Source organism: Oryza sativa, chromosome 7 (assembly GCF_034140825.1).
Source record: "Oryza sativa Japonica Group chromosome 7, ASM3414082v1".
Lineage (NCBI taxonomy): Eukaryota > Viridiplantae > Streptophyta > Magnoliopsida > Poales > Poaceae > Oryza > Oryza sativa.
Window position 1 is genome coordinate 26,456,708 of NC_089041.1, and position 20,397 is coordinate 26,477,104.

At 39.7% G+C, this 20,397-nt stretch overlaps 3 protein-coding genes across 6 annotated transcripts; 2 read left to right on the forward strand and 1 right to left on the reverse strand.

The window, feature by feature from the left end:
* Positions 1-410: 410 nt before the first annotated feature.
* On the forward strand, positions 411-10,602 carry LOC4344004 (uncharacterized). 4 transcript variants are annotated; one of them, XM_066312760.1, is made up of 21 exons: positions 480-761; positions 1,224-2,036; positions 2,143-2,212; positions 2,816-2,858; positions 3,277-3,354; positions 3,492-3,576; positions 3,662-3,744; positions 3,878-3,935; positions 4,647-4,757; positions 5,158-5,215; positions 5,394-5,490; positions 5,974-6,009; positions 6,225-6,361; positions 7,222-7,292; positions 7,382-7,435; positions 7,548-7,690; positions 7,800-7,949; positions 8,473-8,706; positions 8,839-8,898; positions 9,363-9,593; positions 10,218-10,602. In XM_066312760.1, exons 2-21 carry the CDS (start codon positions 1,922-1,924, stop codon positions 10,368-10,370), a joined length of 2,067 nt encoding a protein of 688 aa, XP_066168857.1. In that variant the 5' UTR covers positions 480-761; positions 1,224-1,921; the 3' UTR covers positions 10,371-10,602. The 4 variants fall into 4 exon arrangements, with proteins under 4 accessions (XP_015647392.1, XP_066168857.1, XP_015647393.1 ...); XM_015791907.2 differs by having other exon boundaries at positions 1,832-2,036; XM_015791909.2 differs by having other exon boundaries at positions 480-616; positions 1,832-2,036.
* Positions 10,603-12,324: 1,722 nt separating this feature from the next.
* On the forward strand, positions 12,325-14,884 carry LOC4344005 (transmembrane emp24 domain-containing protein p24delta9). Its single transcript, XM_015791691.2, has 4 exons — positions 12,325-12,683; positions 12,816-13,025; positions 14,405-14,481; positions 14,585-14,884. Exons 1-4 carry the CDS (start codon positions 12,423-12,425, stop codon positions 14,727-14,729), a joined length of 693 nt encoding a protein of 230 aa, XP_015647177.1. The 5' UTR covers positions 12,325-12,422; the 3' UTR covers positions 14,730-14,884.
* Positions 14,885-15,265: 381 nt separating this feature from the next.
* LOC4344006 (serine/threonine-protein kinase VIK) lies at positions 15,266-20,397 on the reverse strand. The gene is made up of 11 exons (XM_015791690.3): positions 19,979-20,397; positions 19,228-19,302; positions 18,404-18,520; positions 17,662-17,756; positions 17,338-17,458; positions 17,176-17,255; positions 16,485-16,544; positions 16,285-16,406; positions 16,111-16,196; positions 15,896-16,011; positions 15,266-15,786 (listed from the first exon to the last, which is right to left on the reverse strand). Exons 1-11 carry the CDS (start codon positions 20,348-20,350, stop codon positions 15,657-15,659), a joined length of 1,374 nt encoding a protein of 457 aa, XP_015647176.1. The 5' UTR covers positions 20,351-20,397; the 3' UTR covers positions 15,266-15,656.

Sequence of the window (20,397 nt, forward strand, 5' to 3'; positions counted from 1 at the left end):
TTGCAAAAATCGATTCTCCACTTCTCTCTCATCATTTTTCTCATGATTTCTCCTTTCGATTCGGTTTTAAATATCTAGATTTATCAGTCACTAATTATGGTTGGCCGACCTTTTTATCCCAACTTTGTGAATTCATTTTGATTTTGGGAAAACGAAAAGATGATATTGAGTGTTCCCCGCCGACCGACACCCTTCTCCCCACCCATTGGCGAATGCCCTGATGTTTGGGTTGAGATGAGAGTAGAGGGGAGTGAGGTGGAAGAAGATTGCTGGTTGGCTTGTGGGGTCCACGTAGGCCCTATACTGACTCAGCCACCACGTCAACAAAACCGTTTTGCAAGATTAGGGGTTCAGGTCGTTTAAAACTCAACGACAAGATAAGGGACCTTAGATGAACTTTTTTGGGAGATGAAAAAACTCCAGCCTCATGGGCCTGCGCACATGACCCATAGGCAGGCGACACCGCGTGCACGCCCTCCGCCTCCCCAATCCGTCCCGTCTCCTCGCCCGCCGCCCTCGACTCCCGTCTCCTCGCCTGCCGCTGGCGCCGATCTCCATCCTGCTAGCAGAGGTGGCGCCGGCGTCCTCCTCCTGCTCCCGCCGCATTCGCTCACCGGTGAGCATTCTAATCCATCCCATCCGGCCTCGGCCTCGGCCTCGAATTTCGTCTCCTCGCCCGCCGCTTGCGCCGATCCCCATCCTGCGAGCAGAGGTGGCGCCCGGCGTCCTCCTTCTAGCTTCCACCGCATCGTCGCTCGCCGGTGAGCATCCCTCCCTACCCACACCTCATCAGGTATTCTGCGTTATCCCTCAAAAAGTTTGGGGGTTCAACCGAAACAGGGTTAGATCTGCCTCTGCCCAGCTCCACCTACTTTCAAGTTGTTAATTTTGATTTCCGTTTTTAGCATATGTAATTTGGTTACTGAATCTCATCCAAACACCCTTAGAACGAAAAATGTAAGCTCACATAATTTGTACTCATCCAAACTCACGTAAATTTCTTAAGAAGAATCTAGACCACAAACTACCCATAGTCACACAAAATATCTTTTTATCAAGGTATATTCTTATAAGTAATTTTTATTCCACAAAATTTTCTAAAGGACATACTGTGACACTTGGCATTAATCTAATTTAACTTTTTTTTCTTTATCAGGTTATAAATTTTCTAAGACATTTGTGCCACTTGGCATTAATCTAATTTAACATTCTTTCTTTATCAGGTTATAAATTGAAACCATTGAACGTACTTTGTCTTCCCGTCCCTAAAACATTGTGATATATCTATAATATTTTACTATTTTTTATTTTAAAAATAATTTAGACTAATAATATAGATATTTAAATTAGGTAATTAATAAATTCAAATCAACTATAGTTTAGAATAAAAAACAAAATGATATATGCCAAGTACAATCTAATAACAATAGAATGTTAGAAACAATATGAATTCAATATTTTTATAAATTTTAGGTACAATTCATACATAAAACTAAAGAAAAATATAAATTTATATATAATTGAGAACATAATAAAATGTAAGTTAAAATTATTAAAGGAAAAATATTATTAATAAACAATGATGTTGATCTATTACGTATTATTTATTAAGTGTCAATAATTGAAATGGATGATTTACCATGTGACAGATTAATTATTAAAATTATAAAATTATATTGTTTTCATCCGTTGCAATGCACGGGTATTTTGCTAGTAAAATAAAAAAATACTAGGATTACAAAATAACAAAATTACCTTTTTTTTTCTTTTGCAAATTTAGAATGGCAACAACCATGCTCAAACTAACCTACTCTTAAAACCCCTAATTAAGCCCCTTTGTCCCGAGACCCGACGCAAAGTGGAAAAGCTCTCCCGATACTACCTCCTTTCCTTTTCCTCCGCTCGGCGCGACCCATCTCCGATGGCGATTCCGGCGGAGGTGCGCCGCTACTGGCTGCCCATCCTCCTCGCCGCCGTCGGGTTCCTCTTCCAGCTCCTCGTCCTGCCCATCTCCTTCCCGCCCACCCACTACTACGGTGAGTTCCCTCGTCCCCGGGCGCCCGTTTCAAATTCCAGTTTCCCCCAATCTGGTCTCGTTTTTGAGAGATTTTGTTTTTTTCTTCGGTTGGTTGGATATTTTAGCGCTTGGGATCGAGAGGTTCGCGCCGGTGGAGAGGGTGGTGGAGGCCTACGAGCAGCTCTCCAAGGAGTGGTGAGTGTGGTCGATCCGAATTTGCTGATGATTTTGGGGTTTATTTCTGCGGTGTGCTTTGTTCGATGCAGTATGCGGAACCAAATGCAGTTCACAGGCCTGGTTTAGTGATATAGGAATAATCTAGTGTGATATGATCTTAACGTGCACATCTATTTGGAGAGTACCAGTTTGGTAGTGCTGATGTACTTGTCTGTGACGGATTTCACTGCTTTTATTACTGTAAAATTTAGTCTAATTTAGTTATTTCTCGTATGGGAGATGTTAGTTAGCGATGATCATACTTAGATATGCTTTAGATATGCTTACAAAAGAGTTCTAAATCTGAGATATCTGTAAAAACAATAATTTTTCTCACCTGAGCACTTCGGTAAGGTACTTTTAAGTTTTAACTAGTGAAATTACTTGTAAGTGGACGCCAAGCTTAGGTTTTGGTGAATTACGACTCAATGAGGCTCTTCAAATGCTTTCCAATTTCCAAACCTGAAATCGAGAATGCGTGTGCCAGTTATATTTCACTTTAGCAATGCATGCTACTTTAATTTCATTTTGCATATATCCATTGTGGTAAACTGAATGATTGTTTTCTCAATGTCAACTCAGGCTCGCTGAGACGAATCAGCAAACAACTGTTGATATTATAAAGGTAAGATCAAACCCCATTATCCAGTGGCTAGCCACTATAATGTTGTAAAATGCAGATAACTTTTTCCAGGGGAAGTTTTTCAATAACGTACACATGGGTCCTGAAACAGCCTTCCATTGTAAATTGTAATACCTTGAATAAATACAACATTTTTGTGTCTCCGTGGTTTCTATTTCAAAGTTAAAACTGAAGGGATTACATGAACTTTTGTACCACACATCTTCAGCCATTAAACCTTATCTATGTTCTTTTCAGATATGTTCAGGGCCATCCTTTTGTTAACATGGAACTTTGCAATCTTCTTGTATTTTATGCAGATTCGTTATGCATATGAACCTTATCTATGTTCTTTTCAGATATGTTCAGGGCCATCCTTTTGTTAACATGGAACTTTGCAATCTTCTTGTATTTTATGCAGATTCGTTATGCATATGAGCTGTTGACAAATCCAATTTTGAAAAGGGATTATGATCTTTTTGGTCTGGACCATCATAAGGTGGTTCTCTCTCTCTCTCTCTCTCTTTGTGTGTGTGTGTGCAGGTTTACGTGTTTGCACAAGTAACAAGTTTTTCTCAATTAATTTTTTGTTTCTGGCTAACCTTCACTTATTCGTTCAATCATGATTCATGGTAGGATGTCCTTGAGAAAGTCAAAGAACAGTATCAAAAGGAACACTTTTTGAAAATAGATCTCCCCTTGTTAAAGGATTCTTCAGTTCGTAAGTTGTCTATATAATTTCTTAGAATTAGGATTGATGTTCATTGGTTTTTCTATCTTAACATTAAACTATGTCCATTCCATAGAATCAACTGATTACGCCTTCAACGTACTGGGCTACGAGTCATTCATGCATACTATTGCTGACGAACACCCACTGCTCATAATGGTAGGTTATGCTATTACTGTAGGCTTCAAGTGTTCTATTTCACATTATATTCACACAGCTCTTAAGAATATTCTTTTGTAGGAATACTGGAAACAATATCCTGCTTCTAGCTGATTTTTGTTCTACTATGTAGGTGTATTCAAAGGGTAGTCCTCGGTGTGCTCAATTTATTGAAAAATGGAAGCAAATCGGTACGTCTTTCACATTGAATTAGTTGGCATTTGGTGCAGTGCTGCCTTTAACTACATGTTTATACATTTCATGAAAAATTAGAACCAACATTCTTCCTTTCATAGTTAGATATATGCTGTAAGGAACTGAATTGCAATAAATCCCAGTTAGTATTATTTATGTAGGATTAATAGAAATTAGAGTTGGTCTCTCCTTCCCCCACTTTAAACTGCCATTTTATATATGGGGCATTTGCAAATTTGCCACTAGTTTTTTCAATATTGCAAGGATACCACTCGAATGACAGTTCTAGTGGTTTTTTTGCAATTTTCTAGTGGCAGTCTTGCAATAACGATTCAAAGTAGTGGTAAATTTGCAATTGCCCCTTTATATATAGATGCATGTCAGGTTCTTCTATTAAAATGATTTGGATGACATAAATTTTTGGCACTTCTGAGCATTTTATTTTATTTATATTTTAAGGCTGGGATCCTATGTAAGGTATGTAAACTTAGAAGTCACCTCGGTCTTTTCAGCAGTACTTTGATGGATATGCTGATAGTTGAGTTAACAAAATCTCCTTTGCCAAATAACTTGGTGTTGTTAATGTAAATACAGCTACTTGCTAAGAATGGAAAACTGTATCCTTCTGTAGAGGAAAGCCCTCTGCGAACTGAAGTGTCTCGTATACCTTTTCTTTTCTCTGATTAAACATTTTATTCATGATTTAGGCAGCCGACTGGATGGTGTAGCAAACACTGCTATGGTAGAACTTGGTGATGTGCAACTGACTGGTCATTTTGCAGAACAAAGGTTCTCTAAACAGCCATTTTTCCGTAATGGTACGTCAAGTCAGCATTTCCTGTTAATCATAGCATGTACAATGCAACTGCAGCAAATCTGCACATTGTCATTTTATTTTTCATTCATTATTGTTACATAAATTTTGTCAAAATGATTAGGTACACGGGCATGATTAAATTAGGTCAATAAGAGTAGTTCATATGAATTTATAACTGGATTTACCGTGGTATCTAAAGGGGAGTACTCAAGATAATTGGCAGGGTTCACTATTTATGACCAAGAAATAAGGGGCCTTTTCAATTTGATGAATACAACCCAAAGACTTTCACAAACTCTCCCTAAAGTTCATTGTTAAATTTTTCTTTCCTTTAGTGGGAACTCGGAACAAAGCCTTGTATAAGTCATATGCACTTTACTCTATCTGTTTATCACATGCAGGTCTACCCACTCTTGTTGCATACCCTGCAGACTGCAGAAGTCCATCCTGTTACATGAGGTGACTATTCTAGTCAAAGTATTGATTTAGATTACTAAGAGAGTGAACAATCTATTCCTGTTATTTTTTCTTTTGCACAATGAAACCTTATGTCTTGGCTGCCTGTTCATCTTTTCCCATCTATTATAAGCATGGGATATATGATTGTAATCAATATAACTTTGTTTTCTATGCCTAGGTACCCAGGTGAGCTTTTTGTGGATTCTGTTGTTGACTGGGTGGCAACGTCAGTTGTTGGTTTACCTCGTATCTTGTACTATTCCAAGGAGACATTGGTGAGGTTTATGACTGGTTAGATTTTTTAAATTGTTCCTTTTGTGGCTGTCCCAAGATCATGCTAAGTCATAAACAGCTAATTGTTGTACAAATGAATTCTTAATTATCTCCATTCTTCTGTTGAGCTAGCTAAGATTAATATGACCTACTATATGTTGCATACAAAACTGCCTTCCTTGTTCCTTTGCTGGAAATCTTTCTTTTGTTATGCCAGTCATATTAATATTATCCATTTCTCCTGTTCTTAAACACTTAGATTGTAGTTTGATTAACTGAGGTTTTACCCTTCCTTTGTCATCCCTTGTGACATCATGTCTTGATTTAAGGATGATCTCGACCTACCAGCTGAAGTATATGACCATGTATATGCTCCATGCATTATTCATGTTGTATTGTTTGTTATTAGTTTAGAAGCGCGCTTTAGTTGGATAAACTTTTATCAAGAGGATTATGTTTTTAATACAAAGCTCTATCATTTTCAGGGGCCTGAGTTCATTGGGAAGAGCGGCCATCATAAGGTACATTTGATTTGCTTTACCAATTATTGTGTCATACACTGGTGCATCTATAGCTACTTGGCCTATGGAATCACTTGCATCATTGTTTATGTGCGCATGAGTATACATAACATATCTGGTAGAATGAACAATATTGATAGAATCATTTATAGGGATTTCTGGGTGTTTCATTCTTACCACAATTAGTGCCGCCATCTTTTGCATGTGTTACATAGGTCAAGGTTATCTTTTTCTCAAGTACCGGGGAACGTGCTGCTCCATTCCTTCGCCAAGCTGCCCAAGAGTATTCGACCTATGCATCATTTGCATTTGTCTTATGGAAAGAAGATGAATCTCAGATTTGGTGGAATTCGTATGTCCTCTTTGTACTACTTACTGTTAGACCTTATCCATTCCTTTATTGGTATTCAACTATTCATATGTTCATTCAGTATTATAATTGATACCAGTAGCTGATAATTTTATAATGAATCATGATTTATTTAGGAAATGTGGAAATTTATTCAGTTTATAGAAGGTATTTAAAACTATCAAGCATTTTAGCTTCCTCCATCTAAATCTGTTATTGAGTTCAAAGCTACTTACTGCACATCTGCACCTTTTAGATCTCTATTGACTATATTCATATTTGTAAAGGTAGTCATAAGTACTGCTACTAGCTGATGTAATAGTTTTCTAGTATTAACAGCTGATCTGCGATGTAATAATAGATTGGATGAATGAACTTAATTTTGTTTTGTTTTCTGTAACCTATGCCTTTTGCTTGCTTACTGTTCCACGACTTTTGATATGTTTATATCATATCAACCATGATGATCCATCCAGTGGAAAGTCCAATAGAAGAGCCTCAAGCTAGTTTTGTTCTTTATTAAACTTTACTGCTGTGGATCTGTTTCCTAATCCTTTCCACTTATAAACAGCTCCTTCTGATAGTGATGCGCTTAGATGTTAGATATCTGGATTTTGAAGTTGCTAAGCACCAAGAATAATTCTTTCAGGGGGCTATAAAGCTCTTCTGTGGAGAAAAAATGTTGGTATCTGAAACACCGTATGCAGAAATCACAGATAGGGGCTAATCTGCTAGTGTTCAAAAGACATGATTTTCAGATCAATGAGCATTTCAATGAACAAACATATTTCTATATGTCATGCACACAATTAATTTACAACGAAGTCTTGTTTATTAGTGTTTTCTTGTCTCTTTCGGAGCAGGTTAGGAGTGGAATCAGCTCCATCACTTGTTTTCTTGAAGGGACCAGGTGCCAAGCCCATTGTATACCATGGCAAGTTTCCTTTTCATATATAGCTCTTTCGTTGTTTGGTTTTCTGCATTGTTGAGTTCGAGGCTTACTATTTATTGCCTCTATTCCAGGAACTTTTACCAAGTCAGAGTTTACAAAGATAATGGAGGAGCATAAGCACCAAGGTACTAAGAATGAATCAGCAATATACCTACTTGCCATGCTACAGTTGCTTTTTCATATCTTTATTTAGAAAGAAAATATGTGCTCTCCTCATCATGCATCTTTCTTGTTTAGAACTCCCACAGCTAAGAAGCGATACATCTTTGGAGCTGGGTTGTGATGCCAGAGGTTATTCACGTGCTGGAAATGATATAGCAATTTGGTATTGTGTAATTGTTGCTGGTCGTCCTGGTATAGAGCTAAGTAAAAGGAGACAGGTACTTTTGTGTAGTTGGTACTTGGTAGGGGTTTATGTACTTTAATTATTTTTATCTTCATTATTATCTTCCCAATTTATGTTGCCTTTGCAATTTCAAACTTCTTCAGATTTTGCGGAAGGCCCAAGACCAACTATTTAGTGATGTCGATGCAAGTACTTCCGAGAATGTGGATAGTTCAGTTGTGGTATCAAGTGCCGCGGCTGCCTTAAAAGATGACAGGTTGACCTTTGTTTGGTTGGATGGAGAAGTGCAGAAGGTAGACTGCCTCACAATTCCAACTTTAATTTTTAACTGAGCTGTATTTGAGCTTGTGTTTTGTACTTCCTGTTCGGTGACATGATCCTCGCAAGGTTGGATGAACTTTAAAAGTTCACATTATCATTCCTGCATGAATTGAATGAATAGTCCTTTGAAAGAAAGAGGAGAATATACCAGATACTAGTAACTGTTATATGTGATATTTCGCTCTGCTTTTCCTCACCTTGTTGAGGAAAAAAAGCAACTAGGTGAGGGATATTTGTAAACTAGTTGAGGGATGGGCCTATTTCATGGATTTTCCTCTCCTAACATCGAGGTCTGGTATCTCATTACACCATTATATTACCATCCTACAATCTGGAATCCTAGAATGCTTATTAATTTGTCCATGCTTCCCATGTACACCACTGGAAACCATAGTAACTGAAACATTTTATATCCTAGCTAAATTAAACAAATCTCTGTGAAACAAAGGAGTGCATGACTACTTACTACATGTCCGCTTTCTACATTGTTTGCAGAAACTTTGTGCCTTCTACCTTGCAACTGATTACAGTGGAGCCTGTGGTCCTGGAGGTTTTGGAGATGATAATGATAAATCTGAACTGTTTATTGTTCGTTTCCAAAGAAATGCAACATTTGAGGCGTTGAAAGCTGAGAAAACAAATAATCTTATGGAGGCTCTCCAAAGACAGCATACCGCTGATGCCTCCCAGCTAGTGGCAAGGTATAAAGGCCCGGACGAAATAGAGGAGGTGAGCATTCTAATGATTTATTGAAATATGGTATATCTGTTTCATTTACTATTGGAATCATGTTATGTCGTGCAGTTTAACAGATAAATCTAAATACATTGTTAACTTGGTTGCTCATCACTAATATCGCAGATAAACAAATGGATCTCTCAGATTATCAAAGATGGAGATACTAGGGAAATACCTTACTTTGTAAGTATCTTAAAGCATTGTAATCAATATCTAAACAAATCCTTCTCCTCCTTTTAAACAGTCTGTAGCATGCCTCCTTAAGTCAAACAATCATCTTAAACTCTCTCTAGCATGTCTCCTAAAAAGGGAAAAACCAATGTGACATGAATCATTAGCTTCTGCCATAACTTTTAAGAGCAAGGATATCTTAGATAACTAGCTGCTAAACTTGTTCATACTTGATCCAATCTTTATGCATTGTATGTCCTACTTTACCTACCATCACAATTGGCACAATTCAATCAATACTACTTGCCTCTAAGCAATATTATATTATCAGTATCCCTTGTATCTATCTGACCATATTAATTTTGGCACCAACTGTAGAATTCACCATGTCACCAATGAATGAACATACACTTATTTATACTAAACATCAGCACCCAAGTTTCAGCTTTTTTATGTGGTTTTTCCTTTGTATCTAGACTTCAAAGGTACCAGATCTTGTGCCTGAGGAAACAAGTAAGGAATGGATAAAAAGTACCAAAAGTATCCGCTCAGCAGGAAACAGTGTAAAACAGAGGATCCAGAGCAGTGGATTTCATTTCGGAGATTACCTGACTGACCCAAGGATCGGCCCAGCTTTGCTTATGTCTGCATGCATTTCAATGGGAATAATATGGTACAAGAGCAACCAACGAACTCAAACTACGGAGGTAAGTGCGCATCTAATATAGCAACTCTAATGAGTACTCACTTTGAACTTTACTTACCAACTAAAACAAATATTTCATTCTACCAGCTTAGCTTTCTCATTTGTTTGCTCAAGCCAGTTACAATTTGATAGTGCAGTTTAGCATGAACTATTGAATCAAACCAATATTCCCTCTATCTCTCATGCCATACATGTCCCAGTGGCTCGTGTTCGTTACTTCTCATAGAAACTCAATTCATGTTTGATTTTTTTTTTCCTTTTGTCAGCACAGGACTATGTGTGCAGAATGGATCGTTTTCCTGAGAAATTGTAACTATCTGTCTCCATGGGCGAGTTTGTAGCCACTGTCAACCCTACCAAAATTTGTCATTGCCAAATTGTCAATTTTTGGTACATTTTGGCATTACCAAATTTTGGTAGCATTGATTGTGTTTACTTTAGTACCTTAAACAAAATTTGGTAGAATTTTAATAGTGAAAACTTCTAGAATTACTAAAGTTTGGTTAGATAGCATTGGCAAGAATGTGTTCGGTTTGTTGCTTTACCAAAATTTGTAGCGCGTTTTATTTTGATACCAACATGCCCTACCAATGTTTAAATTCTGACTTAATGTTTTGCCTCACAGGATGGAGCACCTCCTAAAGACAAAACTAAGAAGCGTCGTCCTCGTCCGAAGCTTAGCACGTCACTGTTTGGCCAGCCCGAGTATCCCGCTGACGCTGATCCTGAACCCAAAGATGCTCGTCAGTGGGAGATGACTGACTCTGATTCGGACTAGCGAGTTAAACTCTCTATAATCAATCCACCAATAGGACTAGAGATAGGACTAGGTAAAATGCTAATGCCACCAATATCTGCAATCTTTTTTTTTTAGAATTCCAATATATGCAATCTGGAAAAACTTCGAGCAGTTCATCTGTCTGTTCATTCATGTATCTACCCAACTGCTTGGAAGCGGACAAGCATGATATAGACCTCTCACGCAGTAATATACTGTATGACTGTATAAACGTACGTGTACTTGTCTGATTTTGTTAATGGTCGCCTGCCGGAACTGTGGAAAACAGCATAACAGTTTTGTTGATTTTTTTTTTGTAGATAGAAAGTATTTATAAAGTAACAAACTTACCGCATACACATCTTAAACAATGATAAATTCAAAAGAAAAATATTTATGAGTGGAGAAATTTGGAAGAGAAAAATGGGGACAAGAAAAAATAGAGGAGATTAGGGAGAGGATTGGGATTATCAGGAGAAAAAATGATAAATTCAAAATAAAAATATTTATGAGTGGAGAAATTTGGAAGAGAAAAATGGGGACAGGAAAAAATAGAGGAGATTAGAGGAAAAAATAGAGGAGATTAGAAGAAGAGGGAGAGGATTGGGATTATTGGGAGAAAAAAAAAAAGAGAAAGAAAACTGAAAAAAGGGAGAGATTGGGAAGGGGCGTACGCACTACATACCCATTGGGTTCCCTTATCCCATACCCACATCCGCAATAGCTAAATATGCCCGCTTAAATACCCACATCCGTCGCGGGTACAAAATCATCCACATATCCACACCCGTGCGGGTAACGGGTACCCATACCCATATAATTGACTTGTACTCCCTCTGTCCTATTAAAACCAACATAGTACTGCATGTAACACATTCTAGTACTATGAATTTGGACATACCTCTATCCAGATTCATTGTACTAAAATATATCACATCTAATTCTAGATTCGTTTTTTTCGGGATAGAGAGAATATCATTTATAGTTTTGTAATGTAATTGGTGTATTAGAATTGTAAACCATCAATATTTTCTCTGGCAACAATGCTATTAACATTAGCCTTCAAAGACGAGTAAAGAAAATCCATAACCACATTACATAATCAAGAAATCAAATAATAATTTTATATAACTAAATTAGAATAATACTTAAAAGGTGAAAGGAGTTTTATGCTATGATTTAGTAGTCGTTGGGACTTAGTTACTCATAGTTTAGGCTCAATCTTTGGGTTTTTTCACCCATGGGTTGGTGGGTACGGCCGTACGGGTGGGTAAAGAACGGAACCATACCCACGTACCCAACGGGTAAGAGTTTTCGCCTGTTAGTAAACCCATGGATCTAAGAGTTAGAATATGACTAGCTCCTAAGAGCAAGGTCAATAGTGCAGCCCACTGCGAGCTCCAATTACCTCCATGTCATTTTATAACTAATAGAGTAAAAACTTGTCAGGTGTCAGGTCACGGGTCCCGCCATCTCTAGGCGTGCAGCATCGAGTGAGGCGTGCGGGATGGTGTGGGTTAATCTGGGATAAGGATGTATAATAGTTATTCTAGATTAACATCGCATTGGATATGATTGACATATAACCAATTTAAATTTCAACTTAAACACGGATAACACATCAAAATTTCAATGAAAACATCTTTAATTTTTATAATATAATAGTAGAGACTAAAATAAGAAAGAAATGGCCATAAATATTATGAATACTACTTCCTCCGTCCCAAAATATAAACATTTTTAGCTATAAATTTGGACAACAACCGTGTGTCCAGATTCATAGCTAAAAGTTGTTATATTTTGGGACGGAGGTAATACTATCACATATCCGGATTCATCATTAATTTCTGTAGCTAGGCCCATATAATTTGTGCACAAATTCCCAATCTCTAATCCACAATTGCAAGCTACACTCTCCCGGCTTTAATCACTTTGACGTTACTAGTAGCAATCTGCAAACTTGACCTCAATAAGCCAAAGCGCACGCCAAGTCGCTAATACCACCACCGCCGCCCCGTGACGACCTCCCCTCCCCGCCTCCGATCTCCGGCCATGGCCGCGCGCCGCCCCGGATCGCCCGCTCCCAGGTGGGCGCCATGGCCCCTCCTCGCCGCCGCCGCCGTGCTCCTCCTCCTCTCGGCCGCGCCGCGGACGGCGCGCGCCCTCCGGTTCGACCTCGAGTCCGGCCACACCAAGTGCATCTCCGACGAGATCAAGGTCAACTCCATGGTCGTCGGGAAGTACCACGTCGTCGGCCCCGACCCCAACTTCCCCGACAACCCTCTCCCCGACTCCCACCGCATCTCCCTCAGGGTAAGCGACGACGAGCAACCGCGAATCGATTTAGCTAAGCAGCCATGGCGATGGCGCCGAGGGTTTTTGGGTGGGGATTGATGCGATTCGACGCTGATGCCGAGGGGATGGATGGTTTGGTTTGGTTTGCAGGTGACGTCACCGTACGGGAACAGCGTGCACTACGCGGAGAACGTGCCGTCGGGGAACTTCGCGTTCACGGCGACGGAGGCCGGCGACTACCTGGCCTGCTTCTGGGCGCCCGACCACAAGCCGCCGGTCTCCATCGGGTTCGAGTTCGACTGGAGGAGCGGCGTCGCGGCCAAGGACTGGTCCAACGTCGCCAAGAAGGGGCAGGTCGATGTGAGTGTGCTTCGTCTTCTTTTCTGCTCGATTCCTAACCAATCGAGTTCGTTTTCCGTAGTTGGATTGTTGTGTAGGAGTACTTGACTAGTTTTGTCACTAAGCAAACAGATCGTGGCTACTGATTTGTGTGTGACAGCATGGATTTAGGATTTTTTTTGTCGATTTCGGCGGTTCTATGTGGAGTGGATTGGGAGTTCATGGGATGAATATTCAGATAATTAATTAGATGGGCTTGAGAGTGACTTTTGTAATTTACTAGCTGTGTTCATCAATTCCTTGCCAAATGATGTTTGGATCCTTTAAGTTTCAATTAGAAGTTTGTTCCCGTTAGGTTTGGTAGTGATTTTGTGTGTGTAGGGCTGCTAGATTTTACTTAGGTAGGTTTGAGCTCTTGAAAAGCTGAAAGTAAGGAAATTATGCATGTCATGCGATGAGAATCTAGATATGAAACCTCTGCATGATTTTAGATGCTTCTTAGTAATCCATGGTGGATTTGCTACTCCCTCCGTTTCACAATGTAAATCATTCTAGCATTTCCCACATTCTAGATAAATATATATCTAGATTCATTAGCATTAATATGAATGTGGGAAATGCTAGAATGACTTACATTGTGAAACGGAGGAAGTACTTGAGAAATCTGTTTAGCCAAGTGATTGATAAATCTCTCCGCCTGAATTGGACTTTTTGATGTCTGAATGTTTGTTTGGATTGTTTATATATTGATGATATGTTTTTGGATTCCGAATATATGTTTTGCTGTGAAAGCATACTAGCCAATTCTTCCTCGGTTCAGTTGAATTTGTTTCCATGTAAATGAGGAAAACGGCTGATTCTCAGTAGCCAATAGACTACCCTTACTCTTTTTGGTGGAGTGTGCACGTCTTGATTTTATACTATATTTCTGGATTGATTTAAATGATTGACATTTCAGTTGTTAGTTGTTTGAAAAATTTAATCGACATGTATCATAAGTAGTGGCATCCATACTTATTCAGGTACTATTAGAGGTGATCTACAATAGAGCTTGAGCTTTTCAGGATTTCGATACATGGCCAATATATGTGTCCGTTTTGATCAAAGGAAGACTCATGCTTGCTGATTCTTTTCTTAGTCTCTCATAAATTGGGCATTGTCAAGTAGCTTAACTGACCATCTAGGAATTGTGCTAATAAATTTGGTGTCAGGTAGTGTTACCACGTTAGCCCTGTGAGCACTACTCACAAGTCCCTAAACATGTCTGATTTTGTGAGAATATCAGGGCCAATACATGGGCCATGTTATCTGCGAGAGCAGTTGAGCACTGGAGTAGTGGGGTATTATCTTTCAAAGTAGCTTACAGGTGATGAACAAAATGATTTGTATATGTATTGCAGGTGATGGAGATGGAGTTGAAGAAGCTAGAAGAAACCATCAAATCTATCCATGAAGAAATGTTTTACCTACGTGAAAGGTACTACATATCATTGTGACGTTGTCTAACATTATTGCACTAGTCCAACCTACCTTGTGTCTGGCAATCCAGAAATCATATGTTTGACATATCATTTGTCCAGGGAGGAGGAAATGCAGAACCTGAACAAGCAAACGAACTCAAGAATGGCATGGCTCGGGTTCCTCTCACTCGGAATCTGCCTATCCGTCGCGGGGCTGCAGCTGTGGCACCTGAAGACCTTTTTTGAGAGAAAGAAGCTTCTGTAGTTCTTCTCCAAGATCAAAAGAATATATTGCAGCACGAAAGCGGCTAGGTGTACTTTTTTTTGTGTCAAGTTTATGTTGCTTAGCGATTACTTGTAAGCAACGATGTGTATTATACTCTATAAATTATATTTAACCGTGCGCCCTAGCTTTGTCCAGTTGAAAGTTGGAACAGTTGTAAAATGTCATCAGGTTGATCATCCCAATATCTTCTTTACTCCAAGGTTGCCGTGGATTTCAAGTGTCTTGGAAGGACAGCATCATATGAGGCCTTTTCTCATGTGATTCTAATCTTGCTCTGGAGATCACAAAAGGAGCATCCGTTGAAGATCTGCAGTTTCAAACCACTAACTCTAAGATTCTAATCTTCCAAACAATTCGAATTGAGACAGAAAAAAATGTCATTATTTGTCATATGCATACGATTCATGAAAAAAAAAACAATACAGAAATAGAAGATCAAAAAGACTTCCAGCTCCGATTCCCTGCCGCAACATTTTTTTTCATTTCTAATCAGTAATCTGTTAAAAGGAGTCTGATTAGAGCATACAAAATCTGTTAAAAGGAGTCTGATTAGAGCATACAAGACCAAAATACAGTTCTGTTTACAAAGTTCACAAAGAACTAGCTTTTTTTTAATCCCCGTAAAAGAAGTGCTTTTAAACAGATTACATGGCACATTTACTTCCTGTATCCACTGTACTGATTCTCAAGAAACATAAAAAGAGCAGGGAACCTAACAACAATAATAATTGTTCAAGAAAAAGAAAAACAAGATATCTGCTTTAGCAGAACAGTACCCATTTTGACCCTTCCTTGGGGCCCTCTAAATTTTGTACATGATAAAATGTCAGGTCTCCCATGAATTCCTCACTCGTAACACCACGCGCAGTAGCAATCGATCGCGATGAATAGACAGACATGAAGCTATTACTGGGAGAACAAATGCCAATGGTGATCGTGCGCAGCTAAGTACTCCTTGATCTTCTCGAGCCTCTTGAGGATCTCTAGGAAAGATGGCCTCAGATGGATATCCCCGGACCAGCATAGCTCAATTAACCTGCAATGAGGAAATCCATGTTAAATTAAGGCGATCAAGTGATAAGAGACTAGTTGAAGTAAGCATGGCTGTTGGAATGTTTCAGGGTTTTGTTTTAGCTTGCACGTACTCCTTTAACTCGTTAGTAAATCCCTTCGAACGAAAGGGTGGGCGATGCCCTTCTCCCACATACTTTGCGGCTTCATAAGGTTCATAGTTAGAGAAAGGTGGATCCCCTTCAAGCATCTACAATCAGAGGAACATTTTGTCATCCAGAACAGAAGTGATCATACGATATAACTTGCTACTTGGTGCTTGCTTGCAAGTTTTAGGTGGCAAAGTTACCTCGTAAAGTATCATAGCAAACGAGAAGACATCAACTTTCTTGTCATATTTCCGGTGTTTGAATACTTCAGGAGCCATGTACCGGTCTATGTGAATACAGAAATCAAACAAGTTGTCAAGATGAATTCGAAAGAAGAGATATGAGGAAAGATAGTATAACGCCTGAACACTTACAGCTTCCAGTCTCCCCAGTCATCTTGTACACATCATTGGCATGCTGGGCTTTGATAATCTTGCTAAGACCAAAATCTCCAACTTTCAAGTGATTGGCAGCAGAATTTACTAGAAGAATGTTTCTGGATGTCGACACAATAGATTAGAGAGACCAACCCAGGAAACTACTTGTATTAGCATAACCACAGAATTCAGCATACCTTGGTTTTAAGTCCCGGTGAATTACAACATTAGGTTCATTATGAAGATAGGCCATGCCCCTGCAAGATACAGGTGATTGTGGGAAAAGAACACGTGGGTCAATGTTCAATAATTAGAGGGGGGAAAAAGACCACATGATCAATTAAGTTAGAATCCACTAAAGGCTTTGTTCAGTTAATCCCACCAACAAGGGTATTGAGGTGTGGAATTAATCCCTCTTAATCCCCTCCGGATTAACTAAACAAGGTCTAAGGGTAATGCATGATGGTTCAAAGATGTTATAGTGTTAGCACTATAACTAGAAAATATTATGATCGTGATGATACGCTCATTTCAAGCTGAGTTTATAGCATTTACTACATTAGTGATGTTGGCAGTTCAAATGGATCTAATAGATCATTGACTTGCATTGGTCTTACTGATCACTTGGATGCCAAGAAACTTTGTGTAAAGCAGAGGTGTTATTCCATTAGCCAGTATCCTAAAGATGAATCTAACTACAGTCCATAAATAGGATTTTTTTTTATAACCATAGCCTCAAGTGCAGAACTAGAGTATAATAGAGAATCATTTTACTGTCAAAAGGGTATAGTTTTTTAGCAAACGAAATTCTTGCACAAGTCATATTTTCATCCAGATTAGGTGTTTTATAAGGCTAAAAGCACATCTGCACGTGAGAGCTGACAATACCTGGCAATGTCTAGTGCGAAATTAACAGCAGTTGCTGGGGCAAGTGCACCTTTCTCCTTCAGGTATTGATGAAGGTCGCCCTGGAAAACACATTTGAACTCAGCATTTGCGAGTATTCCAAACAGTCCAAATGACAAGATATTATTACAAAAGAATACGCACTCCTCGTAAAAACTCAGTAACGAGCATTAAAGGCTTGGTTTCTGTGACTGCTCCAAGGAACTGCACAATATTTGGATGTCTCAGCTTTATTAGCAAGTTGACTTCATGCTTGAAATCTTGTCTGCATACCCCAAAAAAACTGATGAGGAATCATTCCAAGAAGCAAACATGTTACACAAAACTAGAACTGCTTCTATTCAAACCTTGAATATTAGTTAGTTAACCAGAATACATGCAAAGTACATGTCCTAGACCCCTAGTTATTCAGTTGGAATACTCCAAGATTAATAAATATTAGTGATTAAGTAGATATAGTTCACTTACATCACCAGCCTGTCATCAGATAGAGATGGAAGAATGCGCTTGACAGCAATAGGTGTTCCTCGCCAGTTGGCTTTCAGAATTTCACCAAAAGAGCCCTGCAGTAGTTGAGATGTTTGGTTAACTCAAAATAACACAACATTAAATGGACTAGTACATGGTCACAATGCAATGGGTATGTTCATGAACTTCCTAGTACGGTTAACTTTTATTTTCATTTGTTTATTTAAACAGCCAAAACGATCTTTTATGGCTTCAAGCCATGCTTAACAGTTAAACATCTGTTAATATCCGCTCATGTATACCAATTTCTGCCTCTCAATAGGCCAGTTCAAGAGGTACAAATCCAGTACCTCTGAATCTCAGTTGGCAAAATATTCAGAGAGTTAGACAGTAATTAAAAAAGGTTTTGATTTCATTGTAGTAGGAACAAACCAAATGCTGCAGAAATTGAAACTTCAATATGTTAGTGATCAAAATTTCTATCTAGAAATGAAAACTGAAAGCGCACAGCTGGCTCACAGCTAATATAATGGCAAGTTTTGAACACCCAACTATCTCTATTTGCATATAACATCTAAAAAGATCATCCTGCAATCAATTTACATCAATTGTGTGATCGATTCTCAGTGTCAGTGTGTCACTACTTCCTATGGATAACCCCATTCAGTTTACTTTCATAGCAATGGTCATGTTTTCTTACCAATGATTTGCATGAAACTAAGATAATTAGGGAATTATATACCTTTCCGATGATAACAGCTTTTGAGAAATCCAACTCAAGAGGGTTAATCTCCCAGTCAGCCTTGTTTGTTAGGGGTGGTGGAATTGTCTTTGGTTCAAAATGACTTCCAGTTTTCCCCTACAGGAGAAACAAAATCAGAGGAATCCAATGTATTTGAGCACAATATCATACTGCATAAATCAATAAGCACAAAAAGATTAATTAGAAATTTCTACCCTAAATAGAAGATTTATTTTAACTGCATGGAACATAACAATGTAGTTGTGCTCAAGATGCACCAAAGTTGCACATGAAACGAAAATAGCAAAAAAGGTTCTATAAAACTCATTCATAGCATATTCGGTATGATTCCAAAAAGAACAATATCACAATATCAGCATCCATAGCATATCCAGTATGATCTCCAAAAGAACATCATCAGAGCTTTCATTGACAATGATGAATTTGTTGTACATACTGCAGTTGCTAGCTGATGCTTGTGTAGCACCACCACAACTGAATCCTTTGGTAACTCGTCTAATATTACGCGAAAATTGCCACTGGCACATCCAAATACCCTGTTTCTACACTAATAACAATATTTGCGACCATGTGCCTGGATCAAGCTTATAAACATTATGCCAAGAACAGCTGCAGAGCGATATACAGGGAACTCACCCACTAATTCCATAACATAGAGTGACTGGTGGAATCGGAATACCTGGTGTTCAAGTTAGAAATTTAGTAATGTTGAGCTAACGGTTAAACCTAAATTCCCCTATTACTTTGCTAGGCAAATAACCAAGACAGACTCTCAAACTGAACCTAAGTCAATGGCCACGTACATATGTCAATCCACCATGTTCCTTGAGTAGCTCGATCATAGCATGCCTCTTTGCACCCTCCGCATCAGCAAGTGGCTGTACAACAAGCAAAAGTCAGCATTATAAACTGCTATCCCAAATACAACCACAGTATTACAGTTGACTGAAATCCCACTGCATGCAGAACAAATCAGCAGACCAAACACAAAAGCTCTGTCCAATAACACGTGATAGACCATTTTTCCCATCAAAACTTATCACCAAACCAAATCAGCAATTTAATGGTCCAATGCACTAAATGGAATTCGGCGAAATGTACTATATCCAAGCGATTAATAGCAAACAAGGCTGAAACTCGATGAAGAATTCATTGCAGGAACACGCATTCAATAACGAGCATAGCACTAGCCCCAAGTCAATCCACAGCATAAGCTTCAAAATTCGTCAAACAAGCAAGCTCTAACCCTACCCAAAGCGATCCCCAAAATCCAATCGAATCAAAAGCAGCATATTGCAAACTAAGAACCGTAGCTGATCGCTTTCTCTCCGAAACCATCGATTCGTCGCAGAACAAGCCAAATCCAATCCGAACAAAAATCCAAAAATAGCTCAAACCGAATCCCCAATCCGGATCATTTCGATACACCATCCCGAACAGAGCCCAAGCCGCGGCACGACCCCAAATCCAATCCACACCGACGCAACACGCCCTCCATTTCCAGCGCGCGCAGACGTCGCGAGAGAGAGGGCCGAGGGGCACGGCGTGCCTCACCGTGTTCTGCCAGCGATCCTGGGCGTTGACGTCGGCGCCGTTGGCGATGAGGCACTCGGCGACGTCGTGCCACCCGTGGAGCGCAGCGACGTGGAGCGGCGTGCGGCTGTCGTAGTCGCGGGCGTTGACGAGCGCGGCGTCCTCCTCCAGCAGCTTCCGCACGGCGCCGGCGTCGTTCTGGTGCGTGTGCCACAGGATCAGCGACGTCCTCGCCACAAGCCCCTTGTCGTCGAACCGCCGCCGCGCCCCGCTGCTCCCCGACGACCCCGCCCCTCCCCCTCCCCCTCCCCGTCCACCTCCTCCGCTCCCCCCGCTCTCGCTCCCGCTTCCCCCTCCCCTCGCCGCCGCCGCCTCCTCCTCCGCCCCGCTCATCTCCCCCTCTCCTCTCGTCTCTCCTCGTGTCTGCGTGTGCTTGTCTC

Coding starts and splice junctions, on each gene's coding strand:
- LOC4344004 (XM_015791906.3), top strand. CDS start 442: ATGACCCATAGGCAGGCGACACCGCGTGCACGCCCTCCGCCTCCCCAA. Junction 3,936..4,646: donor TGAAAAATGGAAGCAAATCG/GTACGTCTTTCA, acceptor TTCATGATTTAG/GCAGCCGACTGGATGGTGTA. Junction 7,436..7,547: donor GGAGGAGCATAAGCACCAAG/GTACTAAGAATG, acceptor TTTCTTGTTTAG/AACTCCCACAGCTAAGAAGC.
- LOC4344005 (XM_015791691.2), top strand. CDS start 12,423: ATGGCCGCGCGCCGCCCCGGATCGCCCGCTCCCAGGTGGGCGCCATGG. Junction 12,684..12,815: donor CCCACCGCATCTCCCTCAGG/GTAAGCGACGAC, acceptor TTTGGTTTGCAG/GTGACGTCACCGTACGGGAA. Junction 13,026..14,404: donor CCAAGAAGGGGCAGGTCGAT/GTGAGTGTGCTT, acceptor TATGTATTGCAG/GTGATGGAGATGGAGTTGAA.
- LOC4344006 (XM_015791690.3), bottom strand. CDS start 20,350: ATGAGCGGGGCGGAGGAGGAGGCGGCGGCGGCGAGGGGAGGGGGAAGC. Junction 16,545..17,175: donor TTCGCACTAGACATTGCCAG/GTATTGTCAGCT, acceptor TGTATCTTGCAG/GGGCATGGCCTATCTTCATA. Junction 15,787..15,895: donor TTTACTAACGAGTTAAAGGA/GTACGTGCAAGC, acceptor TCCTCATTGCAG/GTTAATTGAGCTATGCTGGT.